The sequence below is a fragment of the Hippichthys cyanospilos genome, chromosome 9, assembly GCF_059441005.1.
Source record: "Hippichthys cyanospilos isolate Australia breed blue-spotted pipefish chromosome 9, RoL_Hcya_1.0, whole genome shotgun sequence".
NCBI lineage: Eukaryota > Metazoa > Chordata > Actinopteri > Syngnathiformes > Syngnathidae > Hippichthys > Hippichthys cyanospilos.
In genome coordinates, this window is record NC_142377.1 from 6,364,424 (window position 1) to 6,384,931 (window position 20,508).

Here is a 20,508-nt window from a genome sequence, read left to right on the forward strand (position 1 = left end):
GCCAATAGCCTCGCCCATGACTTGCTAAAAAGGGGCGGGACATAGACTATCCAATGTCATCAACATTTAGACACTTTTGTTGTTCTATCAAGACGCGCAGAGACAGTGAAAAGGCTTGCAATTAAAAAGCCCGGCTGGACATTTTAGAACTTTTAATTCGGTTCACTCTAATCGGGCGCAAACATGACGTAAAACTCAGTGGCGAATGCATATGTGAGTCGCCTGTCCAGGTTGGAGCGGAAGGAATTCCAGGCACTGGGAAAGAAGAAAAGGAGCAATCTCTGCCAAGATGCTGCGCTCAAACTGGACCTCAAGTTCGCTTAGTAAATCCGTCCGGAGTCGGGATAATGTCACTACTTTAAATTGTGTTTCTACTTGACCGATTTCGGTTTTGGGAGCAGCGCGACGGTCGAATAGTGAAGGTGTGAAGATCGGAAGAGAATTAGCTGCCTAGCTACACAGCTACTCCTGCGGGAAGACTTTTAAAATGGCGGAAGGCTGGCCCCTTCTCTCGGCCTCCCTCTTCGTGCTCCTTTGTGTGAATGCTTGGGGCCTCCAGACATGTCTGCCTCCTTGTTCGTGTTCCATGGGATCGGATGAGCTCCGAGTTTTGGATTGCAACAGGAGACGGCTCGCGGCGGTTCCCTTTGAGCTACCGGAAGGGATAAGCCAAGTGTAAGTGGTTAGCCAAGTTAGCATTGATGCGCTGAAGTTGCGTGAGGATCACATCACAACACGCCCGCTCTTCCTTAACATATTTTTGTAATGTCAAGAACGCAAGAGTGTGTGATTTTGTTTCAATCATGAAAAGTAGCAAGGGGCTTGAGAATAACATTGCTCGTGTCTGATTTGGTCAAAGTGTAACTTGTATACACACAAACATCATGTCCAAAAAGTAACGATCGTGTGTTGGTTAGTTTTGTTTGAAAGGGCGTGAATTCAAAACGTAATTAGGGATTTAGGTGGATGGATGTTAAGTTAGTCTGATAGAAAGATACTTTGCCCATCCCTTGAGGGAAGTTAAATTGTCAAAGCTACAATGTTCACACGACATTCCTATGGGTGTATAAAACAATGCCAGTTTAAATGATGGAAGATAGCTACTATATTTTCTGAGCGCTACTGTTGATGGAAGATAGCTACTATATTTTCTGAGCGCTACTGTTGAACCATCTAATAACACACATACTTCATGAACAGATGTTTGACTAAGATATAATAGAACATAGACAAAATATGCGTACAGTATATGTCTTGTTTATTATTGTATTAACGTACATAATACATCAGTACCGTATCATAGTACTTCATTGTTCATAACACATTTAATGTATGGACAAGAGATTCAGTCTTCAACAAGGGAAATACGAACTGGGGTGGCCTGCGAAATCTGTGTATAATTGGCAGTTGGTGAAATGCAGTTAGGCAATTTATCTATTTCTTAATTTTTATGAAATTATTTAAAAAAAATGCTGATAAATCCCCAGTATAAATTTATGAACGAAAATGCCGCCTCATCCAGAAAAACAAAAAACTTGAGAATATGTGAGTGCTGAGACACAAGTACTGTATGTGGGATACAATGTAAGTTTCATGTATTTTGTTTAAGTATCCATATTTGTTGCAATATACATTTAAACTTGAGTGTCATCAAACAATAAAATAATGAAACAGGTATTGCCATTAGAAATGATTGAATTGGTCCTCAAAAATATACAGTGAAAATGTTTTTAGAGGACATTGTAGCCACTTTTTGAAACAATACTGCTGATAAAATATTTTAAAAATTTCATTTCAGCTTAATGAACTACAATGAACTGACAGCCCTCCCCTTACTTGGAGAAGCCTCCACCAACATCACGTCACTCTCACTGTAAGTGTTAAATCACCTTCTCTATACAGTACACGCTTTTCATTTTTAATAGAGGTTGTAATCCATAGTAATTTACTAATATATTGATGCACCAGTGAAGGCACTAGGAGACAATTATTTGATTCATTTATTCTCCTAATATGCTTCCATGAATAAGTAATCAGTCAATTTTCTATCTTGACTCACACACGTGTATGTCTTGCATGATTTAGAATACACAACCGCATTTCTGAGGTCTTGATGCATCAGCTGCTGCCCTACGAGGCCCTGGAGACGTTGGACCTGACGTCCAACTCCCTTTCCGAGCTCAGGGTGGGAACCTTCCCCTCCATGCAGCTAAAATATCTGTAAGTCCCCAAGATAAGATCCAACACGATTTATTGGCTACAAAAGCAGAAGATTTCACAAATTTAGTTTTGTTTGTCATTTAACCTTACAGGAATTTGAGTAATAACAAGATCAGCATTCTGGAGCCGGGCTGCTTCGATAACATCTCCAGCTCTTTGATTGTGCTGAAACTCAACAGGAACAGATTGACTGTTTTGCCATCTAAAGTATTCAAACTTCCCAGTCTGCAGTTTCTGTAAGTATATTTGTTTAAAAAAAAAAAAAAAAAACTGGAAAGAGTTGCTTGGAAAAAAAGAACAAACCATATTTCCTCTGAAATTGGCAAGGAACACCAGGATTTCATGCCAGGCATTATCTTTGAAATTTGGGCAGTCATTACGGCGAAGCATGCTAGTACAATAAAATTACACTTGATGGACTTTACTGCTCAACAATGATAAAAATAGATTTTTATTCGGGGGGATTCAGAAGAAATTTGAAAGAGTAGCATAAGTAGGGCTGTTCGATTATCTGGAGAGGAAAAAAAAGAAAACTAACCCTTTTTGCGTAAAGATCTACTTTTCCAGCAGCCTATCTCTTGTGATCTACCAGGGAGGCTTTACTGCTCAGCATCAATATAATAAATTAATAGCTCCTCTTTTTGCAGCGATATCACGGTTTAGTAAACATCTTATGAATGTAAACACACATCTGGACTTTGACTCTCACATCTGTTGATTAGTCCAACCACAATGAGAGACAGAATCTGACTTGACTTACTTAGGCTTTCTCTACTCATCACATCTCCTTTTACCAAGAGAGAGAAGAGTAAAATGACCCAGGCAGGATAGACACATGTACCAGGCAGTAACTAATAGGGATGGGATGTGTCTTTTTCTTTAAGCTTATTGGACCTGATTGCATTGCCTCCCAAGTCATTGCATTATAAGTGCAACAGCTAAACATTGTAATAAGGCCAGCAACTGCTTCAAAATATACTGTTCCATAACAATCTATGACACAAATGGCTTTGGTACGCTTTTATTTTGTAGTTCCTCTCGGAAGCATGGTTGCAACAATGGTTTATTACTTGATGATCTTTTGTTCCCAGAGAGAGATTTTCCTTTTTTTTTTGACAAACGTTCTTTTTTTCCCCCACAATTTGTTTTTGTTTTGTTTTTTTAACATCTTGATTTTTTTTTTCATATAGTGTGATGTCATGATGTCGACACATTTAGCACGCGTTAAGTCGAACTATTTTTAAAGTCAACAGCTGACTTTTATTCCCAGCACTAGCAAGGATACAGAAGGTTTTGTCAGGGAAAAGATATAAAAAATGTAAAATGTTCAAGTGAGGCTGGAACTGTGGGCTTGTACTACTTACTGCCATGTATAATTAGGCAATTATATATGATAGTGTATGTAAAAATGTGTTTATTTAGATTTTTTTTTCCCTGCTCCGACATATTTTTGTTTTAGGCTTAAGTGCTTTAAACTGAGACAGGAGATTCATCGAAATGCCCTGAAAGTCATATCACACATATTAATTGAATCTTTAGGTCTTAACAGTAATGGTGAGCGTAAAAGTGTTAAAATCATACCAGAAGTATTTATGATTGCGTTAATTAAATGTGTATCAGTAAATATTTTCTGTCAAAAGTCAGAATGAATTATATTCACACTCTTCTCTGCTTCCTTTAATTACAATTTTGCATTTTCATGGAAACACGTCTGCTTTTTCTTTTGCCGTTAAATCTAGCTAAACATTTAAAAAACAGTCCCTGAGCAAAACAAAATCACCTTCTTTCTTTGTCCCTGTGCCAGTGAAATGAAGCGCAACAAGATCAAGATTGTGGACAGCCTGACATTCAAAGGAATGGATGCATTGCGATCACTGAAGTTGCAGAGAAATGGCATCACCAAGCTCATGGACGGGGCCTTTTTTGGACTCATTAGCATGGAAGAATTGTGAGTAGGATTGGATATCAATTCTGGGTGTCCCAAACGCAATACTTAATCACTTTTGATACAATACTTAGATTGCAGTGTAGAGAACTCTCCGTCACTCCATCAGCAGGCATCATGGTTTTATTTTTTTAGTAAGAAATTTTATAAGAGACTTGACCAGTGACAATATGCGAACGAAGAACAATAATCAGTAACAGTAGTCATTAGAAAATATAGCCCATTTATATTTTCATTTAGTTTACATGAATTCAAACTCACACTTGAGTTTGTACTGCCCTTGAATAAAATAACAGTAATTAAGTCAAGAAAAACTAATGGTAGCAGTCTGAAATGACTTACTTGTATGTGAGTGCTAACATCGAAGATTTTGCATATTAGGCTGATATAAACAGATTAATTTGTTTATTCCTTTTTAAATTTTTGTCTTGGACTGATCAGTAAAAAAATGTTTTACTGCTTTTTAACAATACTGCTTATCAAGCTGGTACTGTCATAGTACTCTTATTTGTACTTATATTTTTTGCTTAAAAAAACAATAAAAACATCAACACACAAGAAACAACCTCAAATGTTTCATTGTTGTTTTTACTTCTTTACTCAAAAACACCATTTTATCTTGCAGAGAGCTTGACCACAACAACCTAACAGAGGTGAACAAAGGTTGGTTGTATGGCCTGCGGATGCTACGTATCCTGCGAGTGAGCCAGAATGCTTTGGGCATCGTACGCCCAGATGCCTGGGAGTTTTGCCAAAAGCTGGAAGAGCTGTGAGTGTGTTTTTCTTTACATCTGGAATAACCACTTTTTTTAAAGGCCATTTAACAGCACCCAACTGTTGTGTAGTACAATCTTTCCTTGAGCTCATCTTTAAATATGTATGCACTGTTTGTTTTGAATAGAGACTTGTCCTTCAATCGCCTGACCAGACTGGAGGAGACTGCTTTTGTGGGATTAGGACTGTTAGAGAGCCTGAACCTTGGCGAGAACTCCATCAGCCACGTGGGAGAGCGTGTGTTCAGTAGTTTGGTCAATCTGCGCACACTGTGAGTCTTACTTCATAAAATAGGAATCGCTTTTTGGGTCAATAACTGAAGGAATAATACACACATTAAACTTTTCACAATGACATCACCAATGGGCTCACGGGAACGAACCATGCCCACATAAAAATGTAATTTACATAATGAATACTATATTATGACTCATTTTTGGTTTCATGCATTCTGAAGGAACATGGCAGGTTTGTTTGCTTCACTCTTTAGTGTGTCGCTCTTGTAGATCTCTTTTAGAAAAGTGAGAATAATCGTAGAAAATGAATGCTCACAATTTCAGGTCTGTACCCATTAATATATTCAGTGCTGCTTTCACATCCTCATTTCCATCTGGTTAGGCTCGATTTGCACTGCATGTGTTAATTTTGTTCTTGTTTTGGAAAATCTATTTCAGTGAACCCTACTTTTCGGAGTATTAGTAATTTTGGAGTTTAAGCCAATAAACCAGTCAAAAAAGGAGTAAAGAAGGGGCTTTTTTTTGGAGACACTTGGTGTATTACCATGAATAAGGTGGCCACTGGCTTACATGGTTTCTTTACTACTACCATTTTTTTTTTTTTGCTTTTGTGGCAGTTTGCAAATACTTTTGGTACATTTCCACCACCATGTGGCCACTGGCAGTAAAGATCCACAAATTTTTGCCAACCCACTTTTTGGGGCTACATACATTGCTCAACTAGCCACGCACTATCTACAATTTATTTTGTTTAATTAATATGACCACATACTGATGTGTATAGTTTCGTCATTGATTGATGCCTTTTGATGGCATCAAGCTCAAATTGATGACTGATTGATGGAATCTGTGCATTTATGCTGCTCTTCCATTTGGCATATATTCTACATGCATAAGATTTTTCTGCATATTTGAAGAGATCATATTCTGTTCTTGTGACCCCCCCTCTACCCCACATGCAGTGAAAATTCAGCCTTCATTCAGGAGCACCCGACAACACATTTTTTTCCTTCCTTGTTTCTTGTCATATCCACCATCCATCCACCAAGTCCACTGTATGTCTCTTAGATGACCATTTGAAGTAATGTAAATGCTGCTTTTCTTTGCCCATGCAGTATTTTAAGATTTGGTTTCCAAAGCTGGTCAAGTTTGCCTCAATTTATAAAGCCTGGCCCTTGTTTTGGACGCAACCACCGCAAGCTAATTCCATAAAATATAGCATTTTCATCTTACACCCATCTGCAAGGGGAAAGAGGGGTTGTGATGAACTCATTATTTGCAGCTCTAGAAAGAGGTCAGCTAGAACAGCTTGACACACCAGCATGGGTGCTTTCATGTGAGAGGCGAATCGGCAGAGTGCAGGAGCTCTTTCAGAAGTGGCCAAGCGTGAGGAGGGCTGGACAAAAGAAGTTCGGTCCTGCAAGGCATCCGGCATGGCCGTGAGCCCGTCAACAGCCTTTTTTTTTTTTTTTTTTTTGCCGAACCGGGGATTGATTCCTTTCTCACTCATCGAAAGAGAGACGCACTGGAAGTGTGGCCTTTGTGATTGTGTTGTATGAAAGCCAGAATATTTTCAACCTGTTAAATTTGAGGAGTAAATTAAGGAGGGGAACGATGAGGGTTTTTTTTTTTTGTCATGGTATTTTGTGCAGTGCCAACAACGTCTCTCTCACTTGCTCCAAGCGAGTGGCTCACTCTCTTGCTCTGAGCCAGAGAAAGAGACATAGAGACAAAATACACCCTGAGATCCCTTTATTGAGTTGTCTTTGCCTCGTCCTCTGTTGTTCTGTGTGTTTTCAGTCTGCTCCCATCTTTTTGAGTGCAGAATTGTGACGTTTGTTGCTTGTTTGTTACCTGCAAGTCAGATAAATGTGGCCTGGCATTTCAGGCTGAAGTTGCTTATCACAAGTTCGGATATGTATCGGATTTAGTACCACATGCTCAAACGGCATGGGTTGCATTTGGATGGATTTGTGTCATTCACACTGTCATCAAAATATCATACAGGTCGGATTGGGGCAAAAATAATCACAATTGCGTCACTTCACGCTTAGAAGTCACATACCCTTAGAAGTTGCTTTTTCGAAACGTGCTTCCACACTTAGTTCAACATGCTTAACTCTGTTGGTACTAATGGTGGGAATCTATGACTTGCGATTCAAATATTTTCAGATTTTGGTCTTGATTGGATTCTGAAAATTTTCAATTCAAAACTATTGAATTAAAAATGACTATTGCTTCAATCTATAGATCTGCAAAGAATCCTCATGCTACTTCAGTCTGGTCTGCAGGACAGAACAAAAGGAGACCAAATTGCCATCTTTTGCATTTATTTAGTTTTTATATGTTTGTTAAAGGTTTGTGAACAAGTGGTACTCTGTGAAGCTTTAAGTTGTAAATCATAAATTGTATAGCTTTTATAGTATAAAATACGATAAAACAAAAGATACATTGTTATTTCACAGAAAATTGCAGTACCAAAATAGGTGAAAAATTGTTGGACAAATGAAAAAGATAAATAATTCTCAGTACATTTATGACAAGAATATATGAAAATAAACTTTAAGTGAGCAGCTAAATTGAGAGTATTAGCAAAGCTTGAAACATTTGCCAGTCTGTGCATCTGCAAGCATATTGGAAGCATTAACAGTTGCGGGATGAAACGTTGCATTCACATTCGCGGTCATGTGGCTTTTTTGTGTCACATGAATTTGCAAAACGCGGAAAGACTGCATTGCTTTTGATGTCATGCATCACATTAGACACGTTGCAGTGCCTTGACTAAAATGAGCATTTTTTGTTTTTTTTGGTAAAGCGGGATGATATAGCGGACGTTGGCTCCGCTGTCTGCAGCATTTTCCGCAACATTGTAATGTCGGAATTCTTTCCTTTCATGATTGAATTTCCTTCGTTGTTTGTTTTTGCGCATCCTGCTGGGCTACCTTGACTTTCCAAGATGGGCTGCATGAAGTCATGACACAACATGCCTGTGACATAATACGGAAGCTGACAGGAAGTGGATTTCTTTTTTTTTTTTTGATCAATAATAGCGATTTTGGGACATTTTGCAGAATTTTTCTTACTGTAGTTCACCAATTCTAAGATTACTTTTTTCCCCAAAAATAAAAGCCAAAAGTAAAGGTGCGTCCTATAAACGGTAACTTAAAAATATGATTATTTTTTTATTTTTTTTTTATATACCATTTGAGTAAGATTGATCCGTCAGCCACTTAAACCAAGTTCTGACGCACAGATGCACATTTTCATATATACCCGCAAAAATATATATAAAGACTTTACAAATTGTATTCTGGTTTGCTAAAGTTTTTACATTGTCACCAAATAGTTAGTGTGTCCTATAGAACCAGAATTTGACCCTAAAATTAAGGTTGCGTCCTATATTTGGGGAATCACGGTAATGAGAATCTGATTCTTGTGTGAATACTTATATACATATTTTGGGGGGGAAAGGGGTACACTCCTAGTTACTACATATGCCTACATACAACAGCGCTCGTGTTTATTGGTGTTTCTAACATATTACTATGACTCTTTGTTTTGGCAGAGACATCCGCAACAACGAAATTTCTTGGGCCATCGAAGACTCCATCTGCGTATTTGATGGAATGAAAAAGCTGAACACATTGTGAGGGCACTGAAATGCTTGCTGATTAGTTTGTGTTGATGTAGTTGTCTGTTTTCTGCAACATACTGCCTCACAATTAGATGCGTATGACAGAAGTTGTTTGTCGCGCAATTAATTCAAACATTGTGTTTCCTAGAATATTACAACAGAACAAAATCAAGTCAATCACCAAGAAAGCCTTTGAGGGTCTGGATGAGTTAGAGCACCTGTGAGTGAAATATTGGAACACCTGCTTCTTCTATCCCAGAGCGCACTGTTGTTGATCTTGACAACAACAAAATAGCGGATTTGGTTGTAATCTGCATATTTGTCTTTAATTTTCGCCAGGGACCTTGGGCGGAATGATATCATGTCAATACATCCCGAGGCATTGCTGCACACAAAGCTCAAAGTGTTGTGAGTAAAAAGATGAAGAAGAAGAATCTTGAGTAATGAATACATGTTCTCACTCATGTTCTTTTTCTTTTCTAGCATCCTAAACTCAAGCAGCCTGCTGTGCGACTGTCACATGCAGTGGCTCGGACCCTGGCTCACCAGCAGCAATTTCCTTCATTCTGTCTCCGCCATTTGCGCCCACCCAGCCAGCCTGCTCGGTCACAATGTCCTTTCAGTCAGCCCGGAAGACTTGGTTTGTGGTCAGTGATTTTGTGTCTTAGCAAATTATCTAACAAATCGTTTCAGCGCTATTAGAATTGTGGAAAGCATCGGCAAGTGCATTCGTATCAAATAATTTAAATGTAACTCATTAACATTAGCTTAGTTAGCTTATTCACTGCCATTGACGACTATAAACATCTAAGATTGATCTCAGTGGTGCAACGATCAATGGACAACTTATCGATTATTAGATAATTTTGATTTGTGATAATCTATCCATCCTTTAGATAGCTTTTTAAATTCCTTTTTACATTTAAAATTGTCAATTCTCAAAATTTCAGGTTGTCATTAGTAAATATTTTCCCTATCCCTATGGTTCCCAGTGAAAGCAGGCTGATAATATTTGTGTTGAATCAAAATAAGACAATTGTTTTTACTTTGGAAAACAATGATCAACATTTTTGCCTACAATATCCAGTGCTCAGTTTACGTCTGGAAACTGTTGGGTCCCTGGGACCTGCAATACTAAAAAATGTAAGCAATGACTGTTAAGGATGCTTTTTTAGACTATTTTTGGATTTATTCCGGCCCTCTGACAGAAACTATGACTTCAATGTGGCCCACGACAAAAATGAGTTTGACACCTCTGGACTAGATGAACCATACATTGTAATTAAACAAAACCAAAGTTATTTAAGCCCCACTATTCTTCTTGATGCTGTATATACTGTACCAGCTTTAAGGGATTGATAGAAAGACCACGTTTAGAAATTTCCAGTTATTAACATTTAATGCATTATGGTGTTGTGATTTCTTGTAAGCTCTGCAGGAGCTTGAAAACGATCCTAATCATTTGAATCGTGTGTTTGAGAGAGAAGGTTAGAAAACATGCAGGGCACCGGTCCTCAAGGCCTGGAGTTCGACACCTATGCTGCATAATCAGTGATTGAATTTTTTTTGTTTGTTTTTTAATGGTGGTTTGTTGATATTGGAGCTTTGTGATGTAATGGCTCTAAAAACTGGCGATTAAAAAAAAAGTCGAAGGGGCTCAAAGTTGGCATTCGTCAATTTCGGCCATGAAGGCCGACATCAAAATAAAAGCCTACCATGGCTACTGCATTTTCATCCATGTATCATTTGCTGTGTTTTGAAGTTGGTCTTTGCAACACACTGTTGGTGTGTCACATGATGTTGTTGCATCTTCCTTGGTCATATGGAAGAAATTTAAAGTAGTGAGTAGTGAAGAGGATTCCTAAATGAATGTCAAGTAAACACTGTTGGTTGTTATAGTCGTTAATGTCACGGAATGAGTAAATTAATGTCATTGTTTTAAATCAACAGATGACTTCCCCAAGCCTCGGATCACTACTCATCCTGAGACATCGGTGGCGCTGCGCGGCTACAACGTGACCTTGAGCTGTGTTGCGTTAAGCAGCAGTGACTCGCCAATGAGCACGGCATGGCGTAAGGATGGCGAGGTCCTATACAATGCTGAAGTTCAGAACTACGCCCAATACCAGGAAGGCGAGCTGATCTACACCACCATGCTGCACCTCCTCAATGTCAACTTCACAGACGAGGGAAGCTACCAGTGCGTGGTGTCCAACCATTTTGGCGCCAACTACTCTAATAGAGCCAAGCTCACTGTTAATGGTGAGGATGTTTGCCATAGTTTTAGTAGTTTTAGGCATGTGTCTGCTTAAATCATAGCAGAAGTCTTTGTTCTAACCTACCGTTTTTTCCGCACTATAAGGCGCACCTAAAAGCCTTATTTTTTTAAAAAAAAAAAACTGATGGTGCGCCTTATAATCAGATGCAACTTATATATGGATCAATATTGAGATTGGGATTCGTAGATGGGGAATGAGCTGATAAAGTAAGCTTTACCTGTTTCTTTTGTGTTTTTACAGTTGAAGAAGGTTGGTCATATTGGCATTGAGTTAGTATGCTATTGAGAGTTTAGAGTTATTACTTGTTATTGTTATTTGAGTACAATATTACTATATTGTGATTGAAAAAGTTTTGAGCCCTATAATTTGGTGCGTCTTATATGGAAAAAGTTTTAAAATATGTCATTAATTGAGGGTGCACTTTATAACCCGGTGAGCATTTTAGTGCGGAAAATACAGTATTTTTTATTTATTTTATTTATTTATTTTTTTTAGTTTTTTTTGATAAATCACTCAAGCCCTGTATTTTACACAAGGGATGTGAAATCTTAATTCATACGCATCTTTCCACTTCACAGAACTGCCGTCCTTTCTCAAGACCCCCATGGATCTGACCATTCGCACCGGGACCATGGCCAGGCTGGAATGTGCTGCCGAGGGCCATCCATCACCGCAGATCGCTTGGCAGAAGGACGGTGGCACAGACTTCCCTGCCGCGCGTGAGCGCAGGATGCACGTGATGCCGGACGATGACATCTTCTTCATCGCCAACGTGAAGACTGAGGACATGGGAGTATACAGCTGCACGGCACAGAACACAGCGGGGAGCTTGTCTGCCAACGCCACACTTACTGTTCTGGGTAAGTGGTAAAATTCTACTTGAATCTTGCTGCTTGAAAAAGCCAGCCATTTTTGTCTAGTTATATATCCATGTTGTTCATACAAATGTTGACATGGTAAAATTGTAGAGAAGGCGCTGTGAGACTCTGCTTGTCTCGAGCCGTGGTCCTCAGCCTTTTTTCAACGAGAAAATGTTGTCATGGAATTTCTCCCTGACCAGTGTAAAGCAGTTTTGGATGAAAAGAATATTTAAAACAAAGTGCTGTGCCAGCCGTGTGTAAGTTATTCAACTTTAGAACTACATGTTCAAGGGACATTGTGCAAGATTTTCTGTCTGCAGCAAGTGTCAAAGTATTTTAAAGGTATTCATTGTACATGAAAAATAATGAAGATATCAAATCACCTATAAATAAAAGATTAATCTTGTGCTGCTGAAAATGGCTAAATGAGTAATGTATCACTTTTAAACTTCCCGGTGATCTCTAATGTGAATGTCTACGGGTAAATACACAGCTATGCAGTACACTTGTACCTTTTGCTAGCCACTGAAAGAACACAGTATTGTGCCCATCACTATACATTGTTGGCATATATAGATTAACAAAGTAATGAATACTGGAATAATTTTAGAATTAATCAAGAGGCACACTAAATTGGTAAGAATGACTTCATAAAGCAATGACATCATCTATTGCAGAAACTCCTTCGTTTATGCGGCCCCTGGAGGACAGAACTGTGGCAAGAGGTGAAACAGCCGTGCTGCAATGCATAGCTGGAGGCAGCCCCGCCCCACGCTTAAACTGGACCAAAGACGACGGTCCCCTGGTGCTCACGGAGCGCCACTTCTTTGCCGCCGCCAACCAGCTACTAATCATAGTCGACGCCGGCCCCAGTGATGCAGGGAAATACACTTGCATCATGTCCAACACACTTGGGACTGAGCGCGGCCACATCTACCTTGGGGTCTCGCCATCACCCAACTGCGACACTGGTGTTGGGTACGACCAGGATGGCTGGACTACCGTGGGCATTGTGGTGATCGTGGTAGTGTGCTGCGTGGTGGGCACCTCTCTGGTGTGGGTCATTGTCATATATCACATGCGCCGGAAGAGTGAAGACTACAGTATAACCAACACAGGTTAGTATATGTTAGTAGCCCCCCCCTCTCCAAAAGATGAGAATTATTGACAGCTTGTGAGTTATTTCACATTGCAATGTGCCATCTTCCTTCCTCAGATGACATGAATCTACCACCGGACATCCCCAGCTATCTCTCTTCCCAAGGGACTTTGTCCGAACCTCCGGAAGGCTACAGCAACTCTGAGGCCGGCAGCCACCAGCAGCTGATGCCTCCTCTCTCCAATGGATACGTGTACAAGGGCACAGACAGTAAGCCAACACTCTTAAACAGCACACATCTGTTTCTTGTCAATGTGTCTTTGTAAAGCTTACTCCCCTCCTTTTTTTTGTAGCACTGTAACCCGCCCTCCCCATCCCCCCCGCCAAAAAAAATTGCCATTATCACTTACTAGGTCAGACCACGTGACATGCATACTAGGCATGGGGTGATAATCATATTCTGAAAGTATGATAACCCTGAGCAAAAACATCACAGCTCTATGCTTTTTCCATTGATCACATTTTAAACAAAATAGATACAAAATAGATATTTTCAAAAAAAAAAGCTATTAATCCTTTCAACTTTAAAGTCATATAGAAAACAAGTTCTTGAGCACAACTTTGGTGTTTTTGATCAAAGATAAGCAACTGTTTGCCTTTTTTTAGTCTCGTATTGAGAGCCATGAATTAAGAGGACATGGAAAGGACAGGGAAGGCATGCTAAACGTCATAACTTGATTTTCCATTAGTAAAGCTTCTTCCAATCATCTACCAGAAGTGGGTGACTTCAACTAATTCATCTTATTTATTAATTTATAGACACACACGTGTCATGTACCCCAGCATTCTGCTTTGGTTCGAAGGGGTTAAGACAAAGACTTATGTCTTAACTTATGTTAAGACCCTTATCCTTCATGCATTGCATGCCAGGAAGATTAAAAAAAAAAAAACACATTGCCATCTAATTATTTTCAAAAAGGCAGCTAGCTGAGTCAACTGCAATCAACCAAGAAGCCATCCATATCCTGCTCCATTTGAACGCCCCCTTTGTTATAATAAGCAAAGAAGAAAAGTGCTCATTACCGGATACATAAGCGATTATTGAAACCTTGACTTTTTAGCACCGTGGTAAACAGTCAACACAGTTTGCGACCCATGCCTACAGCATACACATGCAAAATCACACATACTACAGTAAATCCTCAAGACGTCGAGGTCAAGTTGACAAACATAATACCTGCACTTTATAATGCAATATCCAGCCATCCATTCATGATCTTAACCGTTTTTCCTTATGAGGATCGCTGGTGTGCTGGAGCCTATCTCATCTTTCTTCAGGCAGTAGGTGAGGTACACCTATGAGCCATATGTAAACTTATGGCCTCTACACTGTGAGGCAGATGTGCTAAATATAGTCTGCCACCATCACGCGTGAATGTGGCGTGTAATCATTTGAAATAAATTTGATAAAACAATTTTTGGTGAGGGAGTCAGTAAAACGCTCCTAAATTATTCAGCAGCTGCAGCGAGGGACCGAAATTGCAATCTAAGATGACATGATTTCGGATCAGCAAAGCTGGGAGGTTTTAGGGGGCTTTTTTCAACCAAGCTCACCAATCAGCAGCATATTAGTGTGGACAAGTCACACTAAGTCGCTATGAATTGTTAAAAAGAAAATAAGAAAAGCATCTGCAGTAGCTATAACGCTTATTCCTGGAGGGCTATATGGCAACGCTTAGCGCTAAACCGGCTTGCCCACTGTTCATATGTGATCAGTTCTTGTGAGAAGGGTTTTCATACGTCAAAAAATGGAAATTAAGTCATTCGTATAATGACTTAAAACCCAGGTTTGAGAATGTTCAATTGAGTCCAAGTATTTAGCCCCCAAGGGCAATTAAGAATAAAATTGCAGAAAAAAATCAACTTAACATAACATACACAAAGATAAAAATGCAATCTGCTGGAGTTAAAAAGCAAGACTATTTGCTTCAGATATTTTGCCAAGGGGCTCGCGCCATATGGTGGGATGTGTTATAATTGAAATTTGAGAGATTCACTGCCACTCAGGTTTTTATTTCCTCTAGACAGGACAGAAGCGTCCTTTCGTCTTGGCAGTAGATAGATCTGTCTTTGATCCATGTGGCAATGGAAGGAAATACTGTGGGGTTTTTTTTCTTTTTCTTTTTTTCGGATGCAGGCTCTCTCATAAAATATTCCAGAAGGTTGGATATTGACTGTCCCGTGTTTTTTCCAGGTGTGTGTTACGGGGACGCAGGCAGCGAGGTGGAAATGGACAGTAACGGACGGCTTCACTGTAGGGTTGGCTCTCTCTTGACGGGGCGTAGCAGCTTCCAGCCCGGGGAGCCTCGTGACGGAGCAGCTGGAGCCCCCTCAGGTCTGCTTGTCATATGGGTATCTTTTGCTTTTACAGTCATTTGTATTCCATCTAAAACCTCTTCACGAATTTGTCCGCGAAACTGCAAAGAAATGGTTAAAATCTACAAATGGGATTCCAAGTGTCACAAGAAACTGCACCAAATAAAATTGATCATAGTTGAGTTAACACAGCTAAATAATGCAAGTTGGAAGTTGAACCACGGAAGCAGAGAGATGCCATCATAGAACACGCAAAAACATATTTAGGACATAGAAAACAGTGACTATGGGTACATAGCTTTAACGCTCTCAGAACTTGATTGGGACGCTTGAACTGTTTAAAAAATAAAAAGTCCAATAGGATCGATGGTGACACAGCATACCCTAATGTAATTCTAATGTCTTGAATCAAAAGGCACCGCAGGTTCTCTCGTCATCTGCTCCGACTGCTACGACAACGCCAACATCTATTCTCACACTCGGGACTATTGCCCTTACGCCTATCTGAGCGGAGATGAGGCACTGGACAAAGATGTGCCGGGCTTCAAGGGGAGTTTCAGTGAGCGCCCTCGGAGAGAGGACGTCACCCTGGAGCGCCTCATCTGCAAACAAGACTCGGAGAGGCCGGGCGCCCACGCATCAACAGAAGACTGCGCAACTGGTAAGAAATGTACGCTAAACTCCAACTTGCAAGTGTCTTTCATTGACAATGGAGTTTTAGCGAATGTTTGTATGGAAAACACTTCTAGGCCAATAAAAGAATGAAAAATAGTGTTGCGGTAACCGAATGTGCCACGTACCCCTTTTCAATAAGTATTTCAATGCCCATTTAAGCAATTGTTTCTTCTTCCTTATATGCATTTGAAATAGTTTGTAAAAATTTGTGTTTTGGATTACCACCTTCCCTCAGAGTGTTAACGCTCGATATTCAGACTTGTCTGGCCTATTAGGCAGCAGAGAAAATGTCAATATGAAGCGATTAGCATGGTCTAGCAAACAGTGAAGCAAAACTATCATTTTGCTTTGTAGATTTTCTATCCAATCCATTTGAGGAATATATTTTGAATATGTTTCCACATGCTTTTGTCAAAATACTCCCAAGGGTCATGAATTATAATACGCATTCGAAGAATGGGCATAAAGACAGTAAACACATTTTATTTTCTCTCATGCGGACAGAACATCATCATCAGGTGTTTGTATTTCTTGTAAGTCACCATGCCGATCCTTGCATGTTGCATATAAAAGGTGTCAGGCTCATTTCTCAGGTGCAACTGAGATGTTTCCTCTCGTTGAATGGCAGCTCACTGCCGAAACAAAATCTTGCGCTGTGCAGGGACAAGAAGTTAGATTTTATCGTTGTTAGCTAGTGCTCATCTGTGCTGGCAGCTGTCATTTGAAAGTGGCAGACCGTAACCTATCCAAGCTGACAAGTCACGCCCTAAGAGACTATAGGGGATAATAATGAGTAACGTTGAACAATTGTGAGATACTAAAACTTGCAACAGCAGGCACATTTGAAGAAATAAGCCGGCAACAAAAGTTAGACTTGGTTGTTTAGTTTCCCACCTGGTGTTTGGACAAATACTTTAACTATTTATGAACAAATCATTAGAAATACAAACAAATATCCCATACGTTCTCTGAACTTCCAGTAATTGTTGACACCTCTTTTACGTCCTCTCTGGGCCGTTTGTAGACTTCCTCAGCAACCCGATGTGGGGCGACAGGCAAAACGCAAAGCCCCAAGCGGGCCGGACACTCCCCCCGCAGGGGGATGGAGCGGCCAGCGCGCACAACCACAGACCACCCCCCAAAAGGACTAACGCTCAGGACCACCGAACACCCACATAGACCGCCCCGCTCCCACCACCCAGCCCTTTGCAGCACCCACTACCTCCTCCAGCACTCTGCCAAAGAAACTCTCGGAGTGTTGACGCATGGCTCTCTTCTCACTGAGTGAAAGCGACCTCTGCCCGCCATTTCCGAGGACGTCTTGAATGTAAGATTTGAGGGACGGTTTGGCGCGCAATATGACGGGAGCGCCCTTGAGATATCACCAAGCAGCGACAGGTCGCCAACTGAAGACTGTGTAGTGACAGTGACGCCACAATGTGGTGTGTGTTAACGTTGCATAAGAATATAACTTTGGCCTTACGCAGCCACCCAGCCTTCGTTTTCAAGCAGTTTACCGAACGGGAGGACCTTTTTTTTTATTTGAAGCGACAATCATGGTTTTATATTTTATATTACATTGTCTCCTCCGTCAAGGCGACATACGCACTGATCCACGTTACCTTCACTGCTCACAGGCACTTAATTTAACAGTGATCTTTTATCATTGCTGAACCCACCATCCACGCGCTGAGAAAATGTTTTGGCACTGTGAAAAAATGAAATAGAATGTATTGTTTTATACACGTATGTACAGGCTTATGATATAGAGTACCGTATTTTCCGCACTGTAAGGCGCGCCTGAAAGCCTTAATTTTTTTAAAAAGCTGATGGTGCGCCTTATAATCAGGTGCGCCTTATATATGGATCAATATTGAGATTGGGATTCGTAGATGGGGAACGAACCGATAAAGTCATCTTTACCTGTTTCTGTTGTGTGTTTACAGATGAACAAGTTTGGTCATATTGACATGGAGTTATTATGCTATTGAGAGTTTGGAGTTATTGAGTCATTATTATGACTTTGAGTATTACTATATTGTGATTGAAAATGTTTTCAAATATGTCATTAATTGAGGGTGCGCCTTATAATCCGGTGCGCCTTATAGTGCGGAAAATACGGTACATCTTTTTGCAGAAAAAAAAAGGTCGGTACTTGTCATTTTACCCTGGTTTACATCTTTTTAAGTGACATCCAAGATGACCACTATATCATGCGCTTTTCCTCATCAAGGTCATAAATAATCTGCAGCCTTTCTCAGCTGACGGTTGGTGAGATCAAAGCGCCTGGTGCACCCTGGGTTTGTTGACTGCCGATTGCAGGACACAGACTGTAAAAAAGCTCTAGCCTTTGATGAACCTAATGTACATGTTTTTTTCCACTTACGGAGGGAAGCCCACCCAAATATTGAAAGAACATGCAAACTACACAGAAGAGTTGAGAAATGAACCTCGTGAAAGACTTATAAAAAAAATATCAGTCATTGGACAGGCTTTTTGAGGCGCAAAGTCCTCCGTAAAATATTCTTCAGATTCTGACGTGTACGACTTTGTTTTGAGGAGGCGCCACTGTTTTCTCACTTTTTATGTCATTACATCTAATGCAGCATGCAGAACTGAAACAATGACATACTGTATGTCACCTTTTTGCACTTGGATTTTGTTCCTCTTCTGCTGACATTGCACTTTTTGTTTCCATGCCGCAAAAGTTAATGCCACCGCCGTTTTAAACTGGACAGTCTCAAGTCTTGCAGTCACATTTTCCGCGTCCTTCCCATTCCATCATTTGTTTATGTAAGCAGTCAAACCTCCGAAGCCTTACCTGCATTTACATTTTTGAATATTCAGTTTTATTTTTTGTAATTCTTAAGAATAGTATTCTACACATTCCAGTTGTACTAATGTCATTTTCTTGGGTCTACTATGACCCTTTTCTGTATTTCAATTACAAATTGTTATCTCAATGTCACTTTGTTCCCCTATCACCAAAGTTTACCATCTTCAAACAAATATGCCCTGGCAATCTGTGCTGTTTCTTTTTTTTTATATATATATATATAAACATGTTGTTTTTTTATTTTCCAATTCTATTTTTGAATCATGTGCATTGTCTAAAGCATGTTTAAAATGAAAGCAATTTTCGTTACATAGTTACAGACAATAAACATAAATTGTGTTGTTATACACAAGACACCACGGAACAGCTGTGTGTAATTTAAACAGTGTCAGTGTGACCGCTGTTTACTCTTAATGTGCATTCATTCATTCATTCATTCATTTTACCATTTAAATAAAATAATAGTTTTTAACTTCAAGATGAATCAATGTGACATATATATATATATATATATATATATATATATATATATATATATATATATATATATATACACACACACATATGTGTGTGTGCAATAAGTAAACTATTAATGAACTGTAATCGTTAGATTATTAATTTATATATCAATCTTTGAGACCATGTATCATTTAAAATTAAACATTAATCTTTGAGACCATGTATAATTTAAAATGCTCCAAGTTTCTGAAATTAATTGAAACTAGAGGTGCAGTAACTAATTGACTAATAGATCATATTAGTTCTGAGATAGATCACGGTTCTGACCAAATGCTGGGAATTACAGTTTCTCAACAGTAAATAAATTTCAGATACCTGCATTTCTCTATGAAGCAGACTTATCACTTTTGTTTTGAATCATTCTAAAAATAAATAGCATTTACTTTGCAGCAATGATCAGCATTTTTGCTTTTTTTTTTGTCGTTATGACAAACCAAAAATTGAGTCTTAAATCATTGATGTACGTCCACTGTACAGGGTTTTTGAAGGATTGCCTTATTTTTTTTGTTTTTTAAATTAAAAGCAAAACTTTATTTAGCTGATTCACTGATGGACAGGTTTATCAATTACTAAAATACTCGTTAGTTGCTGCCCTGCTCGCGAGTAAATCTGATTTCTGAAGTACTCTATGAAAGCAGACATCTTTATGTGTGTTAGTGCACTTGTTCTCAAAACAAACCTGTTTGTATTTGAAAAACATTTAACATTTTTTTGTTGATTTTTCCGACATTATGGACCCAAACAAAACCAAGAACTGAACTTAAATAATTTGCCTTCATGAATTTTCTGCAAATAATGCCCTGATTTTGAATAAATGGATGGGAATCAACTCATGTTTTTTAATACCCGTTTCATCAGTGAACCAACATAAATAATCAACCGATTAATTAGATTATTCAAGATTAGATTATTAAAACACATTATTATAACAATAATAAATTGCAGCCCTAGTGGTGAAAATTTTAGCCGCAACATAAGGGGCATCTCTAAGTGCATCCAACACCCCGGGTTATGGCACCACCTTTAATGAACTTCGGATGACATCATTGACATAT

At 39.3% G+C, this 20,508-nt stretch overlaps 1 protein-coding gene across 1 annotated transcript; it reads left to right on the forward strand.

The window, feature by feature from the left end:
• The first annotated feature begins 87 nt into the window (after window positions 1–87).
• On the forward strand, window positions 88–19,298 carry lrig2 (leucine-rich repeats and immunoglobulin-like domains 2). Its single transcript, XM_088423226.1, has 18 exons — window positions 88–675; window positions 1,799–1,873; window positions 2,086–2,220; window positions 2,313–2,456; window positions 4,025–4,168; window positions 4,791–4,934; window positions 5,067–5,210; window positions 8,741–8,821; window positions 8,958–9,029; window positions 9,149–9,217; window positions 9,293–9,456; window positions 10,760–11,071; window positions 11,667–11,948; window positions 12,626–13,066; window positions 13,165–13,317; window positions 15,302–15,442; window positions 15,839–16,084; window positions 17,123–19,298. Exons 1-18 carry the CDS (start codon window positions 488–490, stop codon window positions 17,275–17,277), a joined length of 3,090 nt encoding a protein of 1,029 aa, XP_088279352.1. The 5' UTR covers window positions 88–487; the 3' UTR covers window positions 17,278–19,298.
• Window positions 19,299–20,508: the final 1,210 nt, after the last annotated feature.

Bases quoted from the DNA above. Each gene is read 5' to 3' on its own strand.
- lrig2 (XM_088423226.1), top strand. From the start codon at position 488: ATGGCGGAAGGCTGGCCCCTTCTCTCGGCCTCCCTCTTCGTGCTCCTT. The intron at 9,218-9,292 runs GTGAGTAAAAAG...TTTCTTTTCTAG, and splicing joins CACACAAAGCTCAAAGTGTT to CATCCTAAACTCAAGCAGCC. The intron at 9,457-10,759 runs GTCAGTGATTTT...TTAAATCAACAG, and splicing joins CCCGGAAGACTTGGTTTGTG to ATGACTTCCCCAAGCCTCGG.